General features: G+C 39.8%; 6 protein-coding genes across 10 annotated transcripts in view; 3 read left to right on the top strand and 3 right to left on the bottom strand.

The window, feature by feature from the left end:
- The first annotated feature begins 2,394 nt into the window (after positions 1–2,394).
- Positions 2,395–4,493, top strand: LOC143361413 (glutathione S-transferase-like). Its single transcript, XM_076800784.1, has 4 exons — positions 2,395–2,522; positions 3,602–3,738; positions 3,903–4,070; positions 4,163–4,493. Exons 2-4 carry the CDS (start codon positions 3,606–3,608, stop codon positions 4,474–4,476), a joined length of 615 nt encoding a protein of 204 aa, XP_076656899.1. The 5' UTR covers positions 2,395–2,522; positions 3,602–3,605; the 3' UTR covers positions 4,477–4,493.
- On the top strand, positions 2,467–13,101 carry LOC143361398 (glutathione S-transferase-like). 2 transcript variants are annotated; one of them, XM_076800767.1, is made up of 5 exons: positions 2,467–2,522; positions 11,761–11,897; positions 12,065–12,232; positions 12,326–12,777; positions 13,040–13,101. In XM_076800767.1, exons 2-4 carry the CDS (start codon positions 11,765–11,767, stop codon positions 12,670–12,672), a joined length of 648 nt encoding a protein of 215 aa, XP_076656882.1. In that variant the 5' UTR covers positions 2,467–2,522; positions 11,761–11,764; the 3' UTR covers positions 12,673–12,777; positions 13,040–13,101. The 2 variants fall into 2 exon arrangements, with proteins under 2 accessions (XP_076656882.1, XP_076656888.1); XM_076800773.1 differs by lacking the exon at positions 2,467–2,522 and adding an exon at positions 10,173–10,240.
- On the top strand, positions 5,994–9,068 carry LOC143361421 (glutathione S-transferase-like). Its single transcript, XM_076800796.1, has 4 exons — positions 5,994–6,137; positions 7,998–8,134; positions 8,299–8,466; positions 8,560–9,068. Exons 2-4 carry the CDS (start codon positions 8,002–8,004, stop codon positions 8,871–8,873), a joined length of 615 nt encoding a protein of 204 aa, XP_076656911.1. The 5' UTR covers positions 5,994–6,137; positions 7,998–8,001; the 3' UTR covers positions 8,874–9,068.
- A 110-nt stretch (positions 13,102–13,211) lies between the features above and the next one.
- On the bottom strand, positions 13,212–15,800 carry LOC143361326 (KIF-binding protein). Its single transcript, XM_076800645.1, has one exon. It carries the CDS (start codon positions 15,591–15,593, stop codon positions 13,776–13,778), a length of 1,818 nt encoding a protein of 605 aa, XP_076656760.1. The 5' UTR covers positions 15,594–15,800; the 3' UTR covers positions 13,212–13,775.
- Positions 15,801–16,411: 611 nt separating this feature from the next.
- LOC143361104 (uncharacterized) overlaps positions 16,412–22,971 on the bottom strand; it is a 29,891-nt gene continuing 23,331 nt past the window's right edge. The window contains exons 4-7 of one of the 4 annotated variants that reach the window (XM_076800368.1): positions 22,524–22,802; positions 21,115–21,378; positions 18,191–19,842; positions 16,412–17,529 (exon numbers count right to left, since the gene is read on the bottom strand). In XM_076800368.1, coding sequence (XP_076656483.1) covers positions 17,233–17,529; positions 18,191–19,842; positions 21,115–21,378; positions 22,524–22,802 — 2,492 coding nt within the window. In that variant the 3' untranslated portion in view covers positions 16,412–17,232. The remainder of the gene's footprint in view (positions 17,530–18,190; positions 19,843–21,114; positions 21,379–22,523; positions 22,803–22,971) is intronic. The other 3 variants (XM_076800376.1, XM_076800386.1, XM_076800396.1) reach the window with 3 other exon arrangements.
- Positions 19,847–21,109, bottom strand: LOC143361708 (uncharacterized; the record flags this gene model as incomplete). Its single annotated transcript, XM_076801302.1, has 1 exon — positions 19,847–21,109. A coding segment is annotated over one exon (1,263 nt), but the record flags the coding sequence as incomplete, so codon positions are not given.

Raw genomic sequence — 22,971 nt, 5'->3', positions numbered from 1 at the left:
GTGTGCCCCTTGCAGACCTGTTGCGTGTATTTAGGAAACGCAGGTCGAATTGGTATGCACCTGCGCGCACCTTGCAGCGTGCAGTCCTCGGTGGGACAGCAACGACACCTGAGCAGGCATATTGACGTTTAAAATACTTGTTCGCCCCACTCTGATCATTCCAGAGACGTCGGTCGAAGCGAGATCAATTTCTCCTAATGCGATACTCAATGGTATGCGACGATCTCCGGACGTCAGACAGCTATACATCGAAAATTGTCTACATTTTTGTACTACTGATTTAATAATATCTATTTTGCCCGGTCTTCGTAGATTCGCGATAAGGTAGAGCGACCACGTTACCGACAAAAATAGGCGAAAAATAGTTTAACATACCTCAACTTTATGTCCTTATATGAGAATATTTTTCGCTGGGAAAGGGCTCATTCGAAAGGGTAAGGTTCAATCTAGCGTCCAGTAGCTTCCCTAACAATTTTAAAAAAGCCGACCAGTCATAAGAGCCAAGACTCCGTAGATTCGCGATAAGGTAGAGCGACCACGTTACCGACAAAAATAGGCGAAAAATGGATTTACATGCCTCAACTTTTCGTCCTTGTATGAGAATATTTTTCGCTGGGAAAGGGCTCGTTCGAAAGAGGAAGGTTCAATTTAGCGCGCGCTGGTCACAAGCTCACGAGATTATGCAGATATTTGGTGATATAAGCGTTAGAAGTATCCCAAAAATTGACGATGCGCATGCCGTGGAATCCAAGCATTTTTATGCCGTTGGATGAGTTTTCTGGATGAAATCAAGAGTAGCGCGCGCTAGAAAATATCTCCGGCTACAAATTGAGCTATATTTTGTCTTGATTCCCTGCGAAATAAGGCGAAAAATTTGAAGCACATTTCTGGCGTCGGAATTCATAATATCGATAATACAGAGCAAAAAATGTGACAAGTATAGTCACAGACTTAGAACCCGTCGGATCAAGACCAAGATGGATCTTAATATTCAAAGCAAGTTGATTAATTATAGATAACTTTCAAAATAAGCAGAATCTGTACAAACGACATTACTCATGGGTACCCCTAATATTACTTCCAGTATTTGTAAAATGTGTAGTTCCAATGAAGTTGAAAACTTCAAAATGTGATTAGTGCTGCCACCTGCCAATAACATGTATGACTTTCTCGGACATCTCGTCGGTGCCCGGAGTTTTAGCACAGACAAAATACCTCGTTTTATTTTTTAAACCGGCTTCAACTACTTTGCTACGAATGTTTAGTATGATTTATAGACAATAACTGCCTATAAGGCACGGGCTATTGTGTATATACCTGAAAGAGGCACTTAGTCTCAGAAAGAAATATTAGATCGAGTTGAAAAATCGGAAAAACGCAATCTGCAAGTATGAAAAAATTTGCACCAGTTTAGTAGAAATTTCTGGATCTTAGAATGTTTTCTCGTGGGAATTTTTGAACGTTTGAGAACTCAAGTTGTACTCAAAAAGAAGGAAATCAAATTTACTTTCTCATAGGAACACATTGGTTTGATAGGAACACGAGAGGGCATGGAAAAAAAGACAGTAGAATTCTAACGTCAGCTCGAACAATATTAACTCGAAAAATGGTTTAACTATAAAATAGTGTATCTAGTGTATCCAGACTAAAAATTTCGATTTTCAACTGAAACGGAAAATCAAATGAAAAAAATATTCGCATGAATGAAATGTTCGTGAATTATCGCTCCTAGAAATCAAATACTATTTTAACATTGCCGATTTATCGATGACTATGCGGTTACGAGACATACTTATCTACCTATATAATTGTAGATTCTGCTGATAAATATGATGAAATATGGAATGATATTGTAAAAACAGTCGAATGGATAAACGAAAGAGTCACTTCGTTCGATGTACATTGATATCGGAATTACACAGAGGAGCCAATAACTACAAACATATAGTTACGATCACCTTGAACGTCGCTGTTATATTTTGAGATATGCGAAATAGAAAAAAATTTTATCTCTAACAGATGTAAGTAGATATCGTATGGAAGCGGCATTACCACGCAACGTTATCTTTTTGCACATTTGCAGAAAAGTTGACATCTATGTATATTTTATCTTAAAACATTTCAAATTTTTTGCCGCTGCAAGATCTCGATTGTATTTCGTATTCGCCGCGAGGAGAAAAAACTACGCGTACATTGAAATCTTCTTTATTGTTTCTCTTACTGTTTAAGTTTCTTAAATAATCTCCATATTCGTTAATCAATTTTTTATGACCTTTTGATTATCATTCTATATACCTACGACATAATTAAAAATACAGAAATTCGAAAATGATGCATAACTTCATATTAGTTGATCGAATTGCCATGCGGCGCGCTATGTCATCCAATGAGAGACGATGATCAAGAGATAGGAACAGGTCTGGTATATATACCACCTCAATAAGCAATAGTGTTGCTCATTTCCTATTGGTTAGTGCCAGTGTTTGACTGCTTTACGTTTCGACTCCAGTAAAAAACTAAATGTAAGTATTCATCCTTCGTCTCATCTGTCGTTCCTGATCGATTTTACACATGTTTTACGTTTGACGAATAAATAATTCTTATTCCGAATTCGTGTTTCACTTTCCATTATTTGCACGCCGGTGGTACCCAAGTCCTATATCTACCTGTAGGAATCTACTTTGCATAATTCAGATTCTCGTTTGTACCGGCTATATTCAAACATCACGGTTGTGAGAAAGGTCATTCTGGAAATTAGAATGTCTCTGGAATGGATAGGAGAATTTCAAAGAATGTTGCAATTTATACAAACGTTTATTCTATATATTTTATTAAGATACTGCAATGATGTAGGAATCGATATTTGATTCTGAAGATTAACAACTTTCGCATATTATGCAGGTTACAGAATGTTTTTTACACATAAATCGATCGCAGTTACAACAATTTAAGGTAGTGCTGCTATTTTTACATAATTTACATCTACCCCGCTTGTGATTAGTTGTTATTAGGCAACGGATCTTTATGCATTTGTAAATGGAGAAGATGAGAAGATGAAATTCAAAATTATTGAAAAAATTTTTAAATTGAGGGTCAAGATATGATTTCTCTTCTATTAAAATCATTAAGGGAAGAAATAACATTGAATTTAGTTTCTATTTCTTGCGATCGACAAGGTGTAATGGCGTGGCGGCGTACTATCGGCGTCGATCTACCGTGTCATCCATTTTGAAATTATCTTAGTCATTATCTTGTGACGTCACAAATTCAGAGATCTTTGCTTCACTGGATTCTCGACTTTTCTATACACATACTATACCTATGACAGGTTTATAAGTATATACATGGTCTAAGCCTGTCGCAGGCGAAACGTTTTCCCCACCAACGTCTCTTTCGTGCAGCGCGCACCTTTATAATTACGGTTGAGTACAATAAGCTATCGAACGCAATAATTTAATGTTACTTCGAAGTAATATGTATTTTTGAATACTGATCAATGAATGTTAATTATAGATAGTAATAAATTACATATTCCCACAATATTTATAATGATAGCTATAATAATAAATGTTAGTTATATAATCAATTGTTTCCATTACAGAAAGATGCCGACTTATAAACTCACCTACTTCCCGATAACGGCTTTAGGCGAACCAATTCGACTTTTACTTAGCTATGGAGGAGTTAAATTCGAGGACCACCGTATCAAGTTCGAGGATTGGCCCCAGATTAAGTCGGGTAATAATAAGCCACCAGCCAACCCTTAACTCTAATAAGCTAAATAAATTTCAATGTCTTGTACTTCATTTCTTTTCTAAAACGAATACTACTATTCACTCGAAATTATCCAAGTATCACGAGTTGTTGTGTATTAAAATTTTTCATTTTTTTAATACTATTAGAAATGCCGTTTGGTCAAGTTCCTGTCCTTGAAATCGACGGAAAGAAAATTAACCAATCTGTAGCTATTTGTCGATATCTGGCGAAGCAGTTTGGTCTTGCTGGAAAGAACGATTGTGAGGCCCTTGAAATCGATGTCGCCGTTGACAACATTAATGACATTCGTATAAGTAAGCGTCGATTTTAGATTAACGTTCTCTTAAAATTCTATTCATTTCTTTTATCTGTCAATATTTTTTTTACCAATTATTTTCTTTTTCAGAAATTGTGGCATTTGCGTACGAGACCAACGAAGTTGTCAAAGCTGAAAAACTCAAAGTTGCCAAAGAGCAGGTGCCATACTATTTGGAACGTTTGGATGCTCAAGTGAAGAAAAACGGCGGTCACTTCGTCGGAGGTGCTCTGACCTGGGCTGACATATTTTTTGTCGGTCTTCTCGAACATCTCAACAACATGATGAAATCCGACATTATTGAGAACTACGAGAATTTGAAGCAACTCAATGAAAAGGTCCTTAACGTGCCTGCAATTAAGAGTTGGGTCGAGAAAGCCCCAAAATCCGAATGGAAATCGTAAACTGAACACATTTTTACTCGCTCGTTGAAAAACCTCCGTAAATTTCGACGATTCAACATACTTACAACAATGAATCATTGATCAATATTATAAAGGTGCATGCGTGTAACTATGCAAATAGACATACTCGAAGTTACACACTTAAAATACTTTTGTATTGTAAGAGCGCGCGATTTCGTCAACCGTTAGTCTTGGCGGGAAACCGTCGAGCCTTATATGGTCATTGGGAGAATATATAAAGTTTTCATCTACTACAGTATTCAAATAAACAGTCGTGTATTATAAAGTTTATGTATACCTCGTTTCATTTTTGAAACCGGCTCCAACCACTTTGCTACGAATGTTTAGTATGAATTAAAGACAATATACCTGAATATACCTGGTAGATGCACTTAGTCTCAGAAAGAAATATTAGATCGAGTTGAATAATCGAAAAAACGCAATCTGCAACTATGAAAAAATTCACACGAGTTTAGTAGAAATTTCTGGATTTTAGAATGTATTCTCGTGGGAATTTTTAAACGTTTGAGAATTCAAATTCTACTAAAAAAGAAGGAAATCTTATGATACTTTGTCATAGAGGCACTTTAGTTTGATAGGAACACGAGAGCGCATGGAAAAAAAAAGTAGAATTCCAACATCAGCCCGAACAATATTAACTCGAAAAATTGTTTAACTATAAAATAAAAATATATAATTATAAGAATATATAGTTATAAAACTATAAAATAGTAACGTGTATCTAGTGTATCCAGACTAAAAATTTCGACTTTCAAATGAAACGGAAAAATAATTTCATTCACACATTTACACTGTCGATTATTAACAAAAAAGATATTCGCATGAATGAAATGTTCGTGAATTATCGCTCCTAGAAATCAAATACTATTTTAACATTGCCGATTTATCGATGACTATGCGGTTACGAAACATACTTATCTACCTATATAATTGTAGATTCTGCTGATAAATATGATGAAATATGGAATGATATTGTAAAAACAGTCGAATGGATAAACGAAAGAGTCACTTCGTTCGATGTACATTGATATCGGAATTACACAGAGGAGCCAATAACTACAAACATATAGTTACGATCACCTTGAACGTCGCTGTTATATTTTGAGATATGCGAAGTACGAAAAAACTTTATCTCCAAAAGATGTAGATATCGTATGCAAGCGGCATTACCACGCAACGTTATCTTTTTGCACATTTGCAGAAAAGTTGACATCTATGTATATTTTATCTTAAAACATTTCAAATTTTTTGCCGCTGCAAGATCTCGATTGTATTTCGTATTCGCCGCGAGGAGAAAAAGCTACGCGTACATTGAAATCTTCTTTATTGTTTCTCTTACTGTTTAAGTTTCTTAAATAATCTCAATATTCGTTAATCAATTTTTTATGACATTTTGATTATCATTCTATATACCTACGACATAATTAAAAATACAGAAATTCGAAAATGATGCATAACTTCATATTAGTTGATCGAATTGCCATGCGGCGCGCTATGTCATCCAATGAGATATGAAGATCAAGAGATAGGAACAGGTCTGGTATATATACCATCTGAATAAGCAATAGTGTTGCTCATTTCCTGTTGGTTAGTGCCAGTGTTTGACTGCTTTACGTTTCGACTCCAGCAAAAAACTAAATGTAAGTATTCATCCTTCGTCTTATCTGTCGTTCCTGATCTATTTCACACATGTTTTACGTTTTACGACTAAATAATTCTTATTCCGAATTCGTGTTTCACTTTTCATTATTTGCACGCCGGTGGTACCCAAGTCCTATACCTACCTGTAGGAATCTACTTTGCATAATTCAGCTTCTCGTTTGTACCGGCTATATTCAAACATCACGGTTTGTGAGAAAGGTCATTCTGGAAATAAGAATGTGTCGTTAAAGATTTATATTTCGAGTGTTACATGCAAGGATCTAGTTATAGAAATTACTAAAATTATCTAACCAAAGCCATACATTTCTGTTGTTGAGATCGTTTGCATAATAATAGCGGAATATTACTGCATATTACTGAGAATTTAGTATTATCAGTATGTGATTTCGAGTAGTTTTGGCACCTTGTTGAACCTATGATAAGAGAAAGAAAAAAGATATGCAAATGTGTCGTGCTATTTCGCCGTCAGGGCGCTTGTGTATAACATTGAGATTCTTGGCAATAGGTAGGTATACAAAATGTAAACACGTGTTTTTTAAAAAAATACAGTTGTATATGTAGTATTCTGTCTGATGATTGAAGGTGATTCGTATCATTGCCTTATGTATTTGTTCCGTATTCCGGTGTGTACGATTACGCGTCCTTCGACACACTCTCGCAAAATATTTCGAACGCGGACCGAAAGTAGAAATGCTTAGGCTTAGACCATAAAAGGCCTTAGACCATATAAAACTATAGACACGCCGCAGATCATTTTCTTTGAAGAAAAGATAACTGAATTTGTGAAGTCACGGAATCGAAAGATGTATAAGCTATCCTCATTTACCCAGGGCCAACGCTTGGCTTATGTGCGAAAGGCAGGTGTGTGTGAGTGTGTGGGTGTGTGTCAGCGGGCGCGCCGTGTACACAGTATACAGAAAGTATGGACAGAGAGGAAATGAGAGTTCTCAGGCCTGGGTTTTTCGTGTCCCCGGTATAGTGCTGTTCCCTCGTCTAATTTTTACCCTGGACCAGAACCTGCATCATCTTTTTAGCCTGGACCAGAACCTGCATCATCTTACCTGCATCATTAGCAGCGGATTCCAAATAATGCCAGAGTGGATACTACTTCTATGTTAAAAGAGGCTCTTCTATGTAGGCCGTGATCCAGCCTGAAAGATTATGCAGGTTCTAATACGGCCTAAAAACATGATGCAGGTTCTGGTCCAGGCTAAAAAGATAATGTAGGTTCTGTTCCAGGCTAAAAAGATGATATAGGTTCTGTTCCAGGCTTAAAAGATAATGAGAAGATGAAATTCAAAATTGTTGAAAAATTGTAAAAATTGAGGATTAATATATGCGATTCCCCTTCTATTGAAATCATTAAGGGAAGAAATAACATTGAATTTAGTTTCTATTTCTTGCGATCGACAAGGTGTAATGGCGTGGCGGCGTACTATCGGCGTCGATCTACCGTGTCATCCATTTTGAAATTATCTTAGTCATTATCTTGTGACGTCACAAATTCAGAGATCTTTGCTTCACTGGATTCTCGACTTTTCTATACACATACTATACCTATGACAGGTTTATAAGTATATACATGGTCTAAGCCTGCCGCAGGCGAAACGTTTTCCCCACCAACGTCTCTTTCGTGCAGCGCGAACCTTTATAATTACGGTTGAGTACAATAAGCTATCGACGCAATAAGTTAATGTTACTTCGAAGTAATATGTATTTTTGAATACTGATCAATGAATGTTAATTATAGATAGTAATAAATTACATATTCCCACAATATTTATAATGATAGCTATAATAATAAATGTTAGTTATACAATAAATTGTTTCCATTACAGAAAGATGCCGACTTATAAACTCACCTACTTCCCGATAACGGCTTTAGGCGAACCAATTCGACTTTTACTTAGCTATGGAGGAGTTAAATTCGAGGACCACCGTATCAAGTCCAAGGATTGGCCCCAGATTAAGTCGGGTAATCATAAGCCACCAGCCAAGCCTTAACTCTAATAAGCTAAATAAATTTCAATGTCTTGTACTTCATTTCTTTTCTAAAACGAATACTACTATTCACTCGAAATTATCCAAGTATCACGAGTTGTTGTGTATTAAAATTTTTCATTTTTTTAATACTATTAGAAATGCCGTTTGGTCAAGTTCCTGTCCTTGAAATCGACGGAAAGAAAATTAACCAATCTGTAGCTATTTGTCGATATCTGGCGAAGCAGTTTGGTCTTGCTGGAAAGAACGATAGGGAGGCCCTTGAAATCGATGTCGCCGTTGACACTATTACTGACGTTCGTACAAGTAAGCGTCGATTTTAGATTAACGTTCTCTTAAACTTCTATTCATTTCTTTTATCTGTCAATATATTTTTTAACCAATGATTTCCTTTTTCAGAAATTGGGGCATTTGCGTACGAGACCAACGAAGTTGTCAAGGCTGAAAAACTCAAAGTTGCCAAAGAGCAGGTGCCATACTATTTGGAACGTTTGGATGCTCAAGTGAAGAAAAACGGCGGTTACTTCGTCGGAGGTGCTCTGACCTGGGCTGACATATTTTTTGTCGGTCTTCTCGAATATCTCAACTTCATGATGGATTCCGATATTATTGAGAACTATGAGAATTTGAAGCAACTCAATGAAAAGGTCCTTAAGGTGCCTGCAATTAAGAGTTGGGTCGAGAAAGCCCCAAAATCCGAATGGAAATCGTAAACTACACACATTTTTACTCGCTCGTTGAAAAACCTCCGTAAATTTCGACGATTCTACATACTTAAAACAATGAATCATTGATCAATATTATAAAGGTGCATGCGTATACCTATACAAAAAAACATACTCGAAGTTACAGACTTAAAACCATTATATCTTTGTATTTAAATAAACAGTTGTTTATTATAAAGTTTATATATACCTCATTTCATTTTTGAAACCGGCTCCAACCACTTTGCTACGAATGTTTAGTATGAATTAAAGACAATAACTGCTTTTATAAATACTTTGTCATAGGGGCACTTTGGTTTGAAAGGCACTTTGGTTTGTCGGATTCTAACGTCAACTCGAAGAATATTACCTCGAAAAATTGTTTAACTATAAAATAAAAATATATAGTTATAAAACTATAAAATAGTAACGTGTATCTAGTGTATCCAGACTAAAAATTTCGATTTTCAAATGAAACGGAAAAATAATTTCATTCACACATTTACACCGTCGACATTATTAACAAAAAAATATTCACATGAATGAAATGTTCCAAAAATATAGATAAACATAGAAATCAAATAGTATTTTAACATCGCCGATTTATATTTACGTCGAGAAATACTTATCTACCTATATGCATGTAGATTCTGCCGATAACAAAATCACGATAGGGGAATCCTGTTTGCCGTTTGATTGATATTGTAAAAATAGTCGAGTGGATAAACGAAAGAGTCACTTCGTTCGATGTACATTGATATCGGAATTACACAAGGGGAGGCAATAACTACATATAGTTAAGATCACCTTGGACGTCGCTGTTATATTTTGAGATATGCGAAGTACGAAAAAACTTTATCTCTAATAAATGTAAGTAGATATCGTATGGAAGCGGCTTCACAACGCAACGTTAACTTTTTGCACATTTGCAGAAAATTTGACATCTATGTATATTTTATCTTGAACCATTTCAAATTTTTGGCGGCTGCAAGATCTCGATTGTATTTCGTATTCGCCGCGAGGAGAAAAAGCCCGCGTACATTGAAATCTTCTTTATTGTTTCTCTTGCTGTTTAAGTTTCTTAAATGATCTCAATATTCGTGAATCAAGTTTTTATGGCATTTCGATTATCATTCTATATACCTACGTCATAATTAAAAATACAGGTTTTCGAAAATGATTCCTAACTTCATATGAGTTGATCGAATTGGCATGCGGCGCGCTATGTCGTCCAATGAGATACGATGATCAAGAGATAGGAACAGGTCTGGTACAATATATATACGACCTCATAGCAATAGTGTTGCTCATCATTGCTCATTTCCTGTTGGTGTTCTCGTTGGTTAGTTCCAGTGTTTGACTGCAAAAAACTAAATGTAAGTATTCATCCTTCGTCTCATCTGTCGTTCCTGATCGATTTCACACATGTTTTACGTTTTACGACTAAATAATTCTTATTCCGAATTCGTGTTTTACTTTTCATTATTTGCACACCGGTTGTACCAAAGTCCTATACCTATGTACCTATAGGAATCTACTTTGCATAATTCAGCTTCTCGTTTGTACCGGCTATATTGAAACGCCACGGTTTGTGAGAAAGATCATTCTGGAAATTAGAATGTTTCGTCAAAGATTTATATTTCGAGTGTTACATGCAAGGATCTAGTTATAGAAATTACTAAAATTATCTAACGAAAGCCATACATTTCTATTGTCGAGAACGTTTGCGTAATAAATAGCGCGCAATATTCCTGCATATTAATAACTTCCTACTTATCAGTATGGTATTATCAGTATGTGATTTCGAGTAGTTTTGGCAACTTGTAGAACCTGTGATAAGAAAAAGAAAAAAGATATGCAAATGTGTCGTGCTATTTCGCCGGCAGAATGCTTGTGTATAACATTGAGATTCTTGGCAATAGCTAGGTATACAAAATATGAACATTAAGGAGTATACGTGTTTTTTAAAAATATACAGTTGTATATGTAGTATTCTGTCTGTTGACTGAAGGTGATTCGTATCATTCGCTTATGTATTTGTTCCGTATTTCGGTGTGTACGATTACGCGTCCTTCGACATACTCTCGAAAAATATTTCGGACGCGGACCGAAAGTTGAAATGCTTATACCATAAAAGCCCTTAGACCATATAAAGCTATTGACACGGCGCAGTTAATTTTTCTTGAAGAGGAGATAACTGAATTTGCGACGTCACAGCTTCGAAAGATGTATAAACTATCCTCATTTCTCCACGTGTGTGTGTGTGTGTGTGTGTCCGATTCTGGTCCAGGCTAAAAAGTTGATGCAGGTTCTGTTCCAGGCTAAAAAGATGATGCAGAAAAGTGATGACACTAAAACCCCACATCTACTGATATCTACCGGACATCTGCCTCGCTTGTGATTAGTTATTATTAGGCTACCGATCTTTATACATTTGTAGTAGCAAAATTGAGAAGATGAAATTCAAAATTGTTGAAAAATTTTTGAAGTTGAGGACCAACATATGATTTCTCTTCTATTGAAATCATTAGGGGAAGAAATAACATTCAATTTAGTTTCTATTTCTTGCGATCGACAATGTGCAATGGCGTGGCGGCGTACTATCGGCGTCGATCTACCGTGTCACCCATTTTGAAATTATCTTGTGACGTCACAAATTCAGAGTCACAATACACATACTATACCTATGCCGTGCAGCGCGCACCTTTATAATTACGGTTGAGTACAATAAGCTATCGGCGCAATAATTTAATGTTACTTCGAAGTAATATGTATTTTTGAATACTCATTAATGAATGATAATTATAGATAGTAATAAATTACATATTCCCAACATATTTATAGTGAAAGCTATAGTAATAAATGTTAGTTATACATTCAATTGTTTCCATTACAGAAAGATGCCGACTTATAAACTCACCTACTTCCCGATAACGGCTTTAGGCGAACCAATTCGACTTTTACTTAGCTATGGAGGAGCTGAATTCGAGGACCACCGTGTCACGTACGAGGATTGGCTCCAGATTAAGTCTGGTAATAATAAGCCATAAGCCAAGCCTCAAGTCTAATATGCTAAATAAATTTCAATGTCTTCTACTTCATTTTTTTTTTTTCTAAAACGAATACTGTTATTCACTCGAAATTATCCAAGTATTACGAATAGTTGTGTATTAAAATATTTCATTTTTTTATAATATTAGAAATGCCGTTTGGTCAAATTCCTGTTCTTGAAATCGACGGAAAGAAAATTAACCAAACTCTAGCTATTTGTCGATATCTGGCGAAGCAGTTTGGTCTTGCTGGAAAGAACGATTGGGAGGCCCTTGAAATCGATGTCGCCGTTGACAATATTAATGACGTTCGTACAAGTAAGCGTCGATTTTAGATTAACGTTCTCTTAAAATTCTATTCATTTCTTTTATCTGTCAATATTTTTTTTAACCAATGATTTTCTTTTTCAGAAATGGCGGCATTTTGGTACGAGACCAACGAAGTTGTCAAGGCTGAAAAACTCAAAGTTGCCAAAGAGCAGGTGCCATACTATTTGGAACGTTTGGACGCTCAAGTGAAGAAGAACGGCGGTTACTTCGTCGGAGGTGCTCTGACCTGGGCTGACATATCATTTGTCGGTCTTCTCGAATATCTCAACTTCATGATGGATTCCGACATTATTGAGAACTATGAGAATTTGAAGCAACTCAATGAAAAGGTCCTTAAGGTGCCTGCAATTAAGAGTTGGGTCGAGAAAGCCTCAAAATCCCAATGGATCCCACTTGATAAACTTAACTCATTTTTACACGCTCGATGAAAAACCTCCGCAAATTTCGACGATTCTAGATACTTACAACAATGAATCATTCATGAATATTATAAAGGTGCATGCGTATAACTATGCAAATAGACATACTCGAATGTAAGAAAAGTACGAAGAGATAGATAACGCGATATCGTTAACTTAAATAAATGTGGGCGTATTACAATATGCTATGAATCTTTATTCGCGACAAACGTACACGACGACAGTCAGAATAAGAATGACCGCCGTCCCAAAAATCCGCAGCCGTGAGGACGCGCTCGACAGTATGCCTCTGTTTCAATTGCGAGGGGCAACGCTCTGACAAAAGATACATGGTCTGCCTCGACCGTTTGTTTACTTCGATTTTTCTAACACGAAGTTACAGACTTAAAACTATTATACTTTTGTATTTAAATAAACTGTTGTTTATTATAAAGTTTATAGATACAGGGTGGGTTGTTTTTAACCCTCTGCCCGTGTCGTATGTCTACTCTCAGCCACCAAAGCTTTTCTACCAATCTAGTCGTATGTCTGCTCTCAGCAAAAAGAGAGAAGTTTCTTTTCTCTAGGTCACACTGTCCGATATTTCAAGGTCATCGTCGTTTTTTTTTCTTTAATGGAACGACGTATTTTGATTAGTGACCTCAAATGAGCTGCGAAGGAGTTATCTCTAGAATTTAATGGTCGTATACCCCATACGCTACTGGTTCTGCAATGTTAATCATCTCGTCGAAATTGTAATATTTTCTACGTCTATAATTAGGATTTCAAGGAAGACCATAATTTTTTACGTACATACATTAAAACAGTTTTATTTCCTTCTTAAAAGTATATAATACAGTTATTAATTTAAAGACTGAAACATAATTTATTACGTTAATACAAAACTGCAAAATAAAGTTTGTACAACAGTTGTGGGACTACTATAAAACATGTATGTAGAAAACAAATAATATCACTCTATACTGAACATAATGCAATGCAATGGTACTATTACCATTTGCAATCGTAATGTGCTCATTTGTGAACTGCAATTACATATTCTCATAAAGAATATTAGATGTAAATGCAATACAACATAAAAATGCTATATTAATAGAATGATGCTTTATCAACTACTTTATCATTGCTGCTTTTAAGTTATTTAGTCTGACTGTCGATAAGGTTACAAATTCTTTACAAAGATATAATAAAGGTTTCATAATATCTGCTGCTGCCGGGTATTTGTCGCAATAATCAACAACAAACTTCAATGCATTGATACTCTTTTCAGCGTAGGAAATTTGGACTGCTTTGTCGTGGTCCAATGCATCATGTGTGTTGCATATTATTTTACCATACAGTCTACCAATATTAAAATAAGAAGATAATGCTGGTCGCAATACTTCTTCAGGGAATTCTTGCATTTTAGGATCAGTCGGACAATGCTCTAAAGAATCTAGAAATTTCTGGAAATATTTTATGGAATTGTGAGCCAATCGATTAATTTTTGCTACTGCTTGTGGCTTCCTTTCTGTGGTTTTCAGACGATCAAGCTTTATGTCAAGTATGTTTGAATATGCTTCTCCTAATCTAATCCAGATTTGTCTACAAGCAGACTGATAATACTGAGGATTTAATTCCTTTACAACATCTTCTAAAACATCCACCCTCCTTTTGTGCATTTTTGCCTGCTTATCTTCATCGTCTTCAAAGAATGATAAATAATAGTATGCTTGTGCAAGATCTTGTGCAATTAATACATGATCGGATGCATGTTCGTTTAAAGTGTAATAGGACTCAGCCTGCACCAACCATTTTTTAATATTTAAAAATACTAGTCTAGCATCATTGAAATCTAACAAATATTGATCAGTAATCTGGCTTGCTATTGGTTTTACCGTCTCTTCTAAATCATTGAATTTTAAGTCCTTAACAGATTCCAATTCAGATATATCTTTATTATTTGTTTCCTGAAGCATCTCATTATTATCTTCATCTATTTCATTTTTTTGTAAAAGTCTTTGCCAGGATAGATCTAAAAGTAAGATACCATACTTTGCCCAACACATAGCAACATCTGCGCTTCTGTGTTTAAAATTTTCCCATTCCGCAGCAATTGCCTCAGATTCTGGATTTTCTTCGGTTTTCTTCTTCAATATATTTTCATATGTTTGTAATATATAAGATGCAGCAGCTAAATGATGTCTTGCTTGAGTAAAACCTTCGATTTTTAAGAAATATTGAGATAATGTTGCTGCATTTAAAGCCCAATCAACATAATCTAGCTTTTCTGTAACTTTGTTATGACATAACTGTCTGCTTAAAGTCCTATGACAGTATAGGGCAGTTTTAGCATGATCATCTAAAGTACGATATACCTGAGCTAGATAACACAATGTTTCTGTATACAATCCCTCAAACGATTCCCGACGTATTTTCTCGTCTTCGGTTTCATGGTTGTATATACATGGGTTCGGTCTGGGTTTATCTATATTATCGGGAAGTTCATAGTCCTTATTACTTGTGTATTCAACGAAGGCTTGCTCTGATCTAAGTAAAAAATCTTTAGCTTTCTCGGGCTGGTCCCACTGGGACCAAATAATACCTAATAGATTTAGAGCATGAACCAGCGGATAGATTTTTTCCTTCATCTCTAATTCTAGATCTTGGAGTAAGTCTATACATTTCATCAAGCGTTCTTCGCTTGCTCTCAATTCCTCCAGATCAGACAATACAGTACCAAGATTTAGATTTACTGTTGCGAGCACTAGAGTGACTTCTTTTTTCCTTTCCGCGTCATTACATTCTTCCCTCATATTACTTAGCTCCTCTTCTATCATTTTCAGGTACTCTAGTGTCTTGTCTTTGTCATTACCTTCCAGTAATTTTTTATATGTTTCAGCTATTTCTTTGAGGTTAACATGCTTATCCGTTTTTACTTCCCCCTCCATATTGTTCGTTTCGTGTTACAATGTCGCAATTAATACATTTATGTTGTATTTTATACTAATCAATTACACGCGTAACTATACGGTTGTTTATGCAGTATTGTCTTTTGTACTGTAACTTTTTCTATCTCTCGAACTGAGACTTTGTTAACCTCATTATTTTACTGCGCATCCAATTTAGTGATGGGATATTGGACGCATTTTTCGCGCATGCGCATCCAGAGGCAGTAACGTATCCACAGAGAGGAACAGAGTGTGCTCACCAGAGAGGAAATGAGAGTGTCTTTTTAGTCTGGAACAGAACCTGCATCAACTTTTTAGTCTGGACCAGAACCTGAATCATCTTTGTAGCCTGATACCTCGTCTGTGTTTCGGTGTCACCGGTATAGTGCTGCCTCCTAGGCTAATTTTTAGTTTGGATCAGAACCTGCACCATCATTTAGCCTGGATCAGAATCTGCATCATCTTTTAGCTTGGATCAGAACCTACATCATTTTTCGCATGGATAATCTTCATTTTGCTTGACCATCTTGCCGTCTAATTTATTTTAGCGAAAATGACTAATAGTACTCGAGATACAGAGTAACTTGTGTCCTTGTGTTTTGTTTTTTTGTAATCCGAAATGCTTCTATCACGAAGTGCCATTCTTCCGCTTTAATTGAATACATTCGAGAATTTTATCGAAGAATTTCCTGATCGAAACAAGCCTAAACAAGGCATAATAAATAATTTTATAATATTTTCAGTAATTAATAATCTTAAAGGTAAGGTTGAAATTAAAGGTTTAGGATGTTTGGGTTTGAAAAGAAACAAAATCGCAGTGCTTCGAGAATCTTACCGTTTATTTATATCAGTTCGTGAAGAGATCTAATACAAACACACTCGGTACTCATACACAAGTCGACAATTATACTGTTTGATAATCTACTCTAAATTCTTACTTGTAAACAATAAGTATCTGGCACCGACATCGCCTCGCAATCTCGACGTTGCGACGCGTCGTCTAAGAAAGATCTGCAGCGTTTTCGATTAGAGGAAGCAATGATTAACAACATCATTAAACTGCAATTATGTACACGATCTTTCCAAGGCTACTACCGATACTTTGTACTGTATTCAGAAACAATTTCCGCGCGTTCAACCGTATTCTCAAGCAGATTTGTCACCGGTGTCGCTTTTTATCGTTCGCCAATTATCATACATTCATACAAAACCGAATACAATCAGCTTAATAAATACACAAAGACAGTATAAATTACTGAATACAGCTGCATATTGCATACGAGTCCCACAACCAAAATCCCAACGCTTGTTTCCAGCAACTTTTCCGGATTCGATGGGAAAAATCGTTGGAAAACACCGATTTGCTGGTCACCGTTGTCGAAGGGACCAGCAATCCCGTTCTAATCGATTATAAATCACGACAAGATGGCTGCCGAAGATCCATCACGGGGTTTCACGGGATCTTCCGCAGCCATGTTGCGAACGAATTTCACCTAACCTCTAACAATTGATTCTCCTCTCTCTCTCTGTCTTTTAACGTCCTCAGAAATCGTGGAACAATATCGGAAAACGACCTGAGAGTTACACTGTCCGTTAAAACAAAAGAAAAAGAAAAAGAAAAACTCTAGCGCGTCAACGATCAGAAGAGGCGCAGACTTCTGGCAGAGAGATTATAGTCTTCGACTGGTATTTGCCATCGGTTGTCCCAGAAATCGGTCTTCGTTCTGTAAGACAGGTGGGTGCACATCGGCAGACGCGTTGCACGCTCGCACCTCCTCGAAACCGACCAGTACAAGAAGCTCTGCGGACACTTGTACAAATAGCCCTGAAGAACGTCCCTGGAGTCGCGTTTGCACTTGTAGAACGCGTTGCTGCAGCCTTGCCTGTAAGGATAGTGTCCCGCTCCTGGGCAGAGTGGCTCAGTCGTCACCTTGATCTGAAAGCAAACACGAACGTTCATTTATCAAATCAAAAATCAATGAAACACCGAGAAACAATTATCATTATACCAACGCTATCCCCTTATTCGACGATTTATTATATTATATTGAGTTGTTCGGAAAGTAATTTCGTTTTTTCTCAACAGAGGACGTGATTGTATTTTTTCGCGGCCAACTTCACACTTAAGCCTCATTGTCACTATGTATTTTGACAGCTGATATAGCAAGGCTTGTTTGTGAAAAAATTTGTTTGATTCTGCGCAATAGTTTCTGTTTGGGGCCCTATCAAATATAGGGATAGAACGCCAGTAGGAAAACTGGTTTGCAAAATTTCGTTCCGACAATTTTGATGTTGAAAACGCACCACGTTCTGGAGGGCCAGTTGAAGCTGATAAAAACAAAATTGGGTAATTGGGTACTTTGGTGTTGCACCAAAATGGAGAATATATAATTAAACAAAATATTTATACACTATAAGAATTCGTCCCAGTAAACAATTTGCTTTTAATTTTAATTAAATGAAATATTTATACACTATAAGAAAATCGTCTTTCATTTTCACCAAAAAAAAAAAAAAAACGAAATTACTTTCCGAACAACCCAATACGATCGCAGCGATTAGAACATTTTTCTTATTCATAATTAGAGTCTACTTACAGGTGACACGGGGCTCTCCTCCAATTTTCTATAAAATCTCCCACTGGCAATGGTGCCTTCGCAGGCCTGGCTGGTCTGGTTCTCAGGCAGACACTGTATCTTCTTGTCGTCGAAGATAGTACCCTCCGGACAGCTCAGCACCAGCACCTTGATCTCCATGTTGCCTTCGTTGGTGCACTGGTAGAACAGGTTACAGTATTTTGGATGTCTTCGGAACCCGGTTGGGCAAATCAGCACTATCTGTTCGTCGGTTAGGTCTCCAATCGGACATGGAGTTGCCGAGGCTGGAGTAGTCTCCGTGGTCTCAGTCGTTTGCTCCGAGGACTCGGTGCTGCTGCCAGGCTCTTCCGACGTCGACTCTGTCGTGGATTCGGAGATAGATTCTGTGCTGGACTGCGTGGTTCCCTCGGACGTAGACTCCGTGGTAGACTCGGACGCAGCTTCGGAGGTAGATTCTGTGGTCGCTTCAGTTGTGGACTCTGTGGTAGCCTCGGACGTGGACTCTGTGGTCGATTCAGTCGTGGAGGCTTCGCTCGAGGACTCTGTGCTGGGTTCTGATGTGGACTCCGTGGTAGATTCTGTGGTGGCCTCTGAAGTGGATTGCGTTGTAGCCTCTGAAGTAGACTCCGTCGTAGCCTCTGAAGTAGACTCCGTAGTAGCTTCTGAAGTAGACTGCGTGGTTGCTTCGGTGGTAGCTTCTGAAGTAGATTCCGAGCTAGCTTCTGAAGTGGACTCTGTTGCAGATTCTGTTGTAGACTCCGTGGTAGCTTCCGAAGTGGATTCCGAGGTAGCTTCGGATGTAGTCGATTCATCCTGGGAGGTGGTCGAGGTTGAAGATTCGGTGGTCCTCTCAGCCTCCGTCGTAGAACCCTCGGTGGTACTGCTGGTGGTTGAAGAAGGCATCTGGCAGTCTCTCGCCGGGTAAACGGACTCAGGGTAATTGCAGACGCTGATGCTGGGATCAAAAATGGTTCCTGGCGCGCAGTTGAAGTGGTACACGTTGAAACCGTTCCCGTTGTCGACGCAGCGGTAGAACTTGTCGCACTGCGTTGGATTCGGGTAGAATCCCTCCTTCTCGCAAACTATCGTGTTGTTAGGTGGCTTTGTGGTACAGTCCGAGCCACTGGAGGATGACGTAGTGCTGGACTGAGACGTGGAGGATGAGCTCTCGGTGCTGGACGGTTCTTGTATCTCTGCTGGTTTGCCTGAAGTGCCGGAATCTGGAGATGTCGTCGTTGATTCCACAGGTGTGTCCCCTTGAGTACTGCTAGGTGTGGTTGCAGTAGTGGCAGTCGCAGTTGTGCCAGAGCTAGTGACCGGTGGAGTCAAATCGGTTGATGGCGAGCTACCTGGTGGTCCATTATCGATCTCGTTGCTCTCCGTTGAACAGGAAGCTACCTGGTCGATGTGATTACAGGTCTGGAGGGACTGGTCCCAGGCTGTGCCCGCTGCGCAACTGAAATCGTATCTCTGGAAGCCGTTCTCATTGCGGACGCAACGGATGAACTTCGTGCAGTCGGCCGGGTTGGGGAAGAAGCCTTCTTCGGAGCACTGTGATGATCCTGGTGACGAAGTACTTCCGGGCGATTGGGTGTTAGATGTGGTACTCGTTGGTCCCGTGGGAGGTAGATACGAAACGGATTCTGTAACACCTGAATCTGTGGATTGAGTGCTTGTGCTTGGATCGGACTGTGCTGTTGACGAGGCTGTTGAGGAACTGCTGGGTGGTGCAGCGGTTGTTGGGCTAGAGGATGATGGGATTGAACTGGTAGATGAAGGACTTGTGGAACTGCTTGACGATGTGCCAGTTGTTGGACTACTGGATGATGGAGGCGGTGCCTGACTGCTTGATGAAGTAGGCGGTGCTGAACTACTGGATGATGGAGTTGGTGTTTCACTGCTCGACGAAGTGGCCGGTGCTTGGCTGCTTGATGATGGAGGCGGTGTAGGACTGCTTGATGAAGTGGGCGGTGCCTGACTGCTTGATGAAGTGGGCGGTGCTGAACTACTGGATGATGGAGGCGGTGCTGGACTGCTTGATGAAGTGGGTGGTGCTTGGCTGCTAGATGATGGAGGCGGTGTAGGACTGCTTGATGAAGTGGGCGGGGCTTGACTACTGGATGATGGAGGTGGTGCTTGACTGCTTGATGAAGTAGGCGGTGCCTGACTGCTTGATGAAGTAGGCGGTGCCTGACTGCTTGACGAAGTAGTCGGTGCTGAACTACTGGATGATGGAGGCGGTGCTTGACTGCTTGATGAAGTGGACGGTGCAGAACTGCTGGATGACGGTGCAGGTTGACTGGTGGTTCCATCAACTTCGTTTGAAGATGGATCTTCGCCGTTAGATCCAGTCGAGTTGGATCCACAGCCTGGGACAGCAGACTCGTGATTGCAGCTTTGAATGCTCGAATCCCAGGCAGTTCCAGTGCCACATTGGAATTCGTACTTGATTAAGGTAGAATTGTTGTCGACACAACGGTAGAATTTGCGACAGTCTTTAGGATCGGCGAAGAAACCTTCCTGTGTGCAGTTTGATGAACCTGAGGGTGGATTTGTGGTTGCAGTTGATTGTGTGCTGGATGCAGTCGTGCTTTCAGGTGGTAAGGTTTCTGTTGGATCTGCAGCGATTATTGTAGAACTGCCTGTACTGCTTTGCTCCGTGGACGACGCTGTTGAACTTGTTGCGGGATTTGTTACAGGACTTGTTGTTGATTGGCTAGTTGATGGGGGACCGGATGAACTACTACTTGAAGCAGTCACAGGGCTGGATGTAGAAGCAGGTGTTGTAGAGCTACTTGTGCTTGTGCTTGATTGTGCGACAGTTGTTTGGCTGTCTGTCGTTGGGCGAGAAGACGAAGAGGGAGGTGCTGTGCTACTAGACGACGGTGCAGATGATGGTGTGCTTGTTTCAGTTTGAGTTGTACCTGGCTGACTAGTTGTTCCACCGGGAGACTGGCTGCTCGAAGAATCCGAAGAGCCCGGAGGAGGAGACGAGCTCGATCCACCTTTGCAATCAGGAACAGCTGATTCATGATTACAACTCTGAATAGACTGATCCCAGGCAGTTCCGGCACCACATTCGAATGAGTATTTAATGAGTGTAGAATCGCTAGCAACGCAACGATAGAATTTGCGGCAGTTCTCAGGATCTGGGAAGAATCCTTCCTGTGTACAGGTTCCTGGAGTACCTACAAAAGATACTGAATTGTGACATCTGAAGGTTATGGTGGAATGAGTATATTGTGAGTATTAGCAAGGATTGAAAAACCTGATGGGTTAGTAGCAGCATTATTAGTGCAAGGAGAACTAGAACTACCAGGAGAACTATAACTACTAGGAGTAACAGAAGTACCAGGACTGCCAGGTGTTCCTGGAGTACCAGGGGTTCCAGGTGTTCCTGGAGTGCCAGGGGTTCCGGGTGTTCCTGGTGTACCAGGGGTTCCAGGAGTTCCTGGAGTACCAGAGGTTTCAGGTGTTCCTGGTGTACCAGGGCTTCCAGGTGTTGCTGGAGTACCAGGGCTTCCAGGTGTTCCTGGAGTACCAGGGGTTCCAGAGGTACCAGGTGTTCCAGGGGTTCCAGGTGTTCCTGGAGTACCAGGGGTTCCAGGGGTTCCTGCCGTGCCAGGGCTCCCAGGTGTTCCTGGACTACCAGGGCTACCAGGTGTTCCTGGAGTACCAGGGCTTCCAGGAGTTCCTGGCGTGCCAGGGCTTCCAGAAGTTCCTGGGCTTCCAGGTGTTCCTGGTGTACCAGGTGTTCCAGGAGTACCAGGGGTACCAGATGTGCCAGGGCTTCCAGGTGTTCCTGGAGTACCAGGGCTTCCAGGTGTACCTGGACTACCAGGGCTTCCAGAAGTTCCTGGACTACCAGGGCTTCCAGGTGTTCCTGGAGTACCAGGGGTACCAGATGTGCCAGGGCTTCCAGGTGTTCCTGGAGTACCAGGTGTTCCAGGGCTTCCAGGGGTTCCTGGAGTACCAGGGGTACCAGGTGTTCCGGGGCTTCCAGGTGTTCCCGGAGTACCAGGGGTACCAGATGTGCCAGGGCTTCCAGGTGTTCCTGGAGTACCAGGGGTACCAGATGTGCCAGGGCTTCCAGGTGTTCCTGGAGTACCAGGGGTACCAGATGTGCCAGGGCTTCCAGGTGTTTCTGGAGTACCAGGTGTTCCAGGGCTTCCAGGGGTTCCTGGAGTACCAGGGGTACCCGGTGTTCCGGGGTTTCCAGGTGTTCCCGGAGTACCAGGGGTACCAGATGTGCCAGGGCTTCCAGGTGTTCCTGGAGTACCAGGGGTACCAGGTGTTCCGGGGCTTCCAGGTGTTCCTGGAGTACCAGGGGTACCAGGTGTTCCGGGGCTTCCTGGTGTTCCTGGAGTACCAGAGGTTCCAGGGCTTCCAGGTGTTCCTGGAGTACCAGGGGTTCCAGGTGTTCCTGGTGTACCAGGGGTTCCAGGTGATCCTGGACTACCAGGGGTTCCAGGTGTTCCTGGTGTACCAGGGGTTCCAGGTGATCCTGGACTACCAGGGGTTCCAGGTGTTCCGGGCGTACCAGGGGTTCCAGGTGTTCCGGGGCTTCCTGGGCTTCCAGGGGTACCAGGTGTTCCGGGGCTTCCAGGTGTACCTGGTGATGTCAGTGCAAATGTTTTATATATTTATTAATTTAAGTATTTAAGTATTTATTCTGTTTTATTTTATATTGGTGTGTTACTATATTGTATTTTGTTGTATCTTATTTGTTAACGGGAAGTAACATGAGGAATACGGCATATACCTGTGAGGATAATTGGATG

This window comes from Halictus rubicundus, chromosome 1 (genome assembly GCF_050948215.1).
Source record: "Halictus rubicundus isolate RS-2024b chromosome 1, iyHalRubi1_principal, whole genome shotgun sequence".
NCBI classification, from domain to species: domain Eukaryota; kingdom Metazoa; phylum Arthropoda; class Insecta; order Hymenoptera; family Halictidae; genus Halictus; species Halictus rubicundus.
The sequence above is the reverse complement of the archived record's forward strand: the minus strand, read 5'-3'. Positions and strand labels throughout refer to the sequence as shown.

Coding starts and splice junctions, on each gene's coding strand:
- LOC143361413 (XM_076800784.1), top strand. CDS start 3,606: ATGCCGACTTATAAACTCACCTACTTCCCGATAACGGCTTTAGGCGAA. Junction 3,739..3,902: donor TTGGCCCCAGATTAAGTCGG/GTAATAATAAGC, acceptor TAATACTATTAG/AAATGCCGTTTGGTCAAGTT. Junction 4,071..4,162: donor CATTAATGACATTCGTATAA/GTAAGCGTCGAT, acceptor TTTCTTTTTCAG/AAATTGTGGCATTTGCGTAC.
- LOC143361326 (XM_076800645.1), bottom strand. CDS start 15,593: ATGGAGGGGGAAGTAAAAACGGATAAGCATGTTAACCTCAAAGAAATA.
- LOC143361398 (XM_076800767.1), top strand. CDS start 11,765: ATGCCGACTTATAAACTCACCTACTTCCCGATAACGGCTTTAGGCGAA. Junction 11,898..12,064: donor TTGGCTCCAGATTAAGTCTG/GTAATAATAAGC, acceptor TTATAATATTAG/AAATGCCGTTTGGTCAAATT. Junction 12,233..12,325: donor TATTAATGACGTTCGTACAA/GTAAGCGTCGAT, acceptor TTTCTTTTTCAG/AAATGGCGGCATTTTGGTAC.
- LOC143361421 (XM_076800796.1), top strand. CDS start 8,002: ATGCCGACTTATAAACTCACCTACTTCCCGATAACGGCTTTAGGCGAA. Junction 8,135..8,298: donor TTGGCCCCAGATTAAGTCGG/GTAATCATAAGC, acceptor TAATACTATTAG/AAATGCCGTTTGGTCAAGTT. Junction 8,467..8,559: donor TATTACTGACGTTCGTACAA/GTAAGCGTCGAT, acceptor TTCCTTTTTCAG/AAATTGGGGCATTTGCGTAC.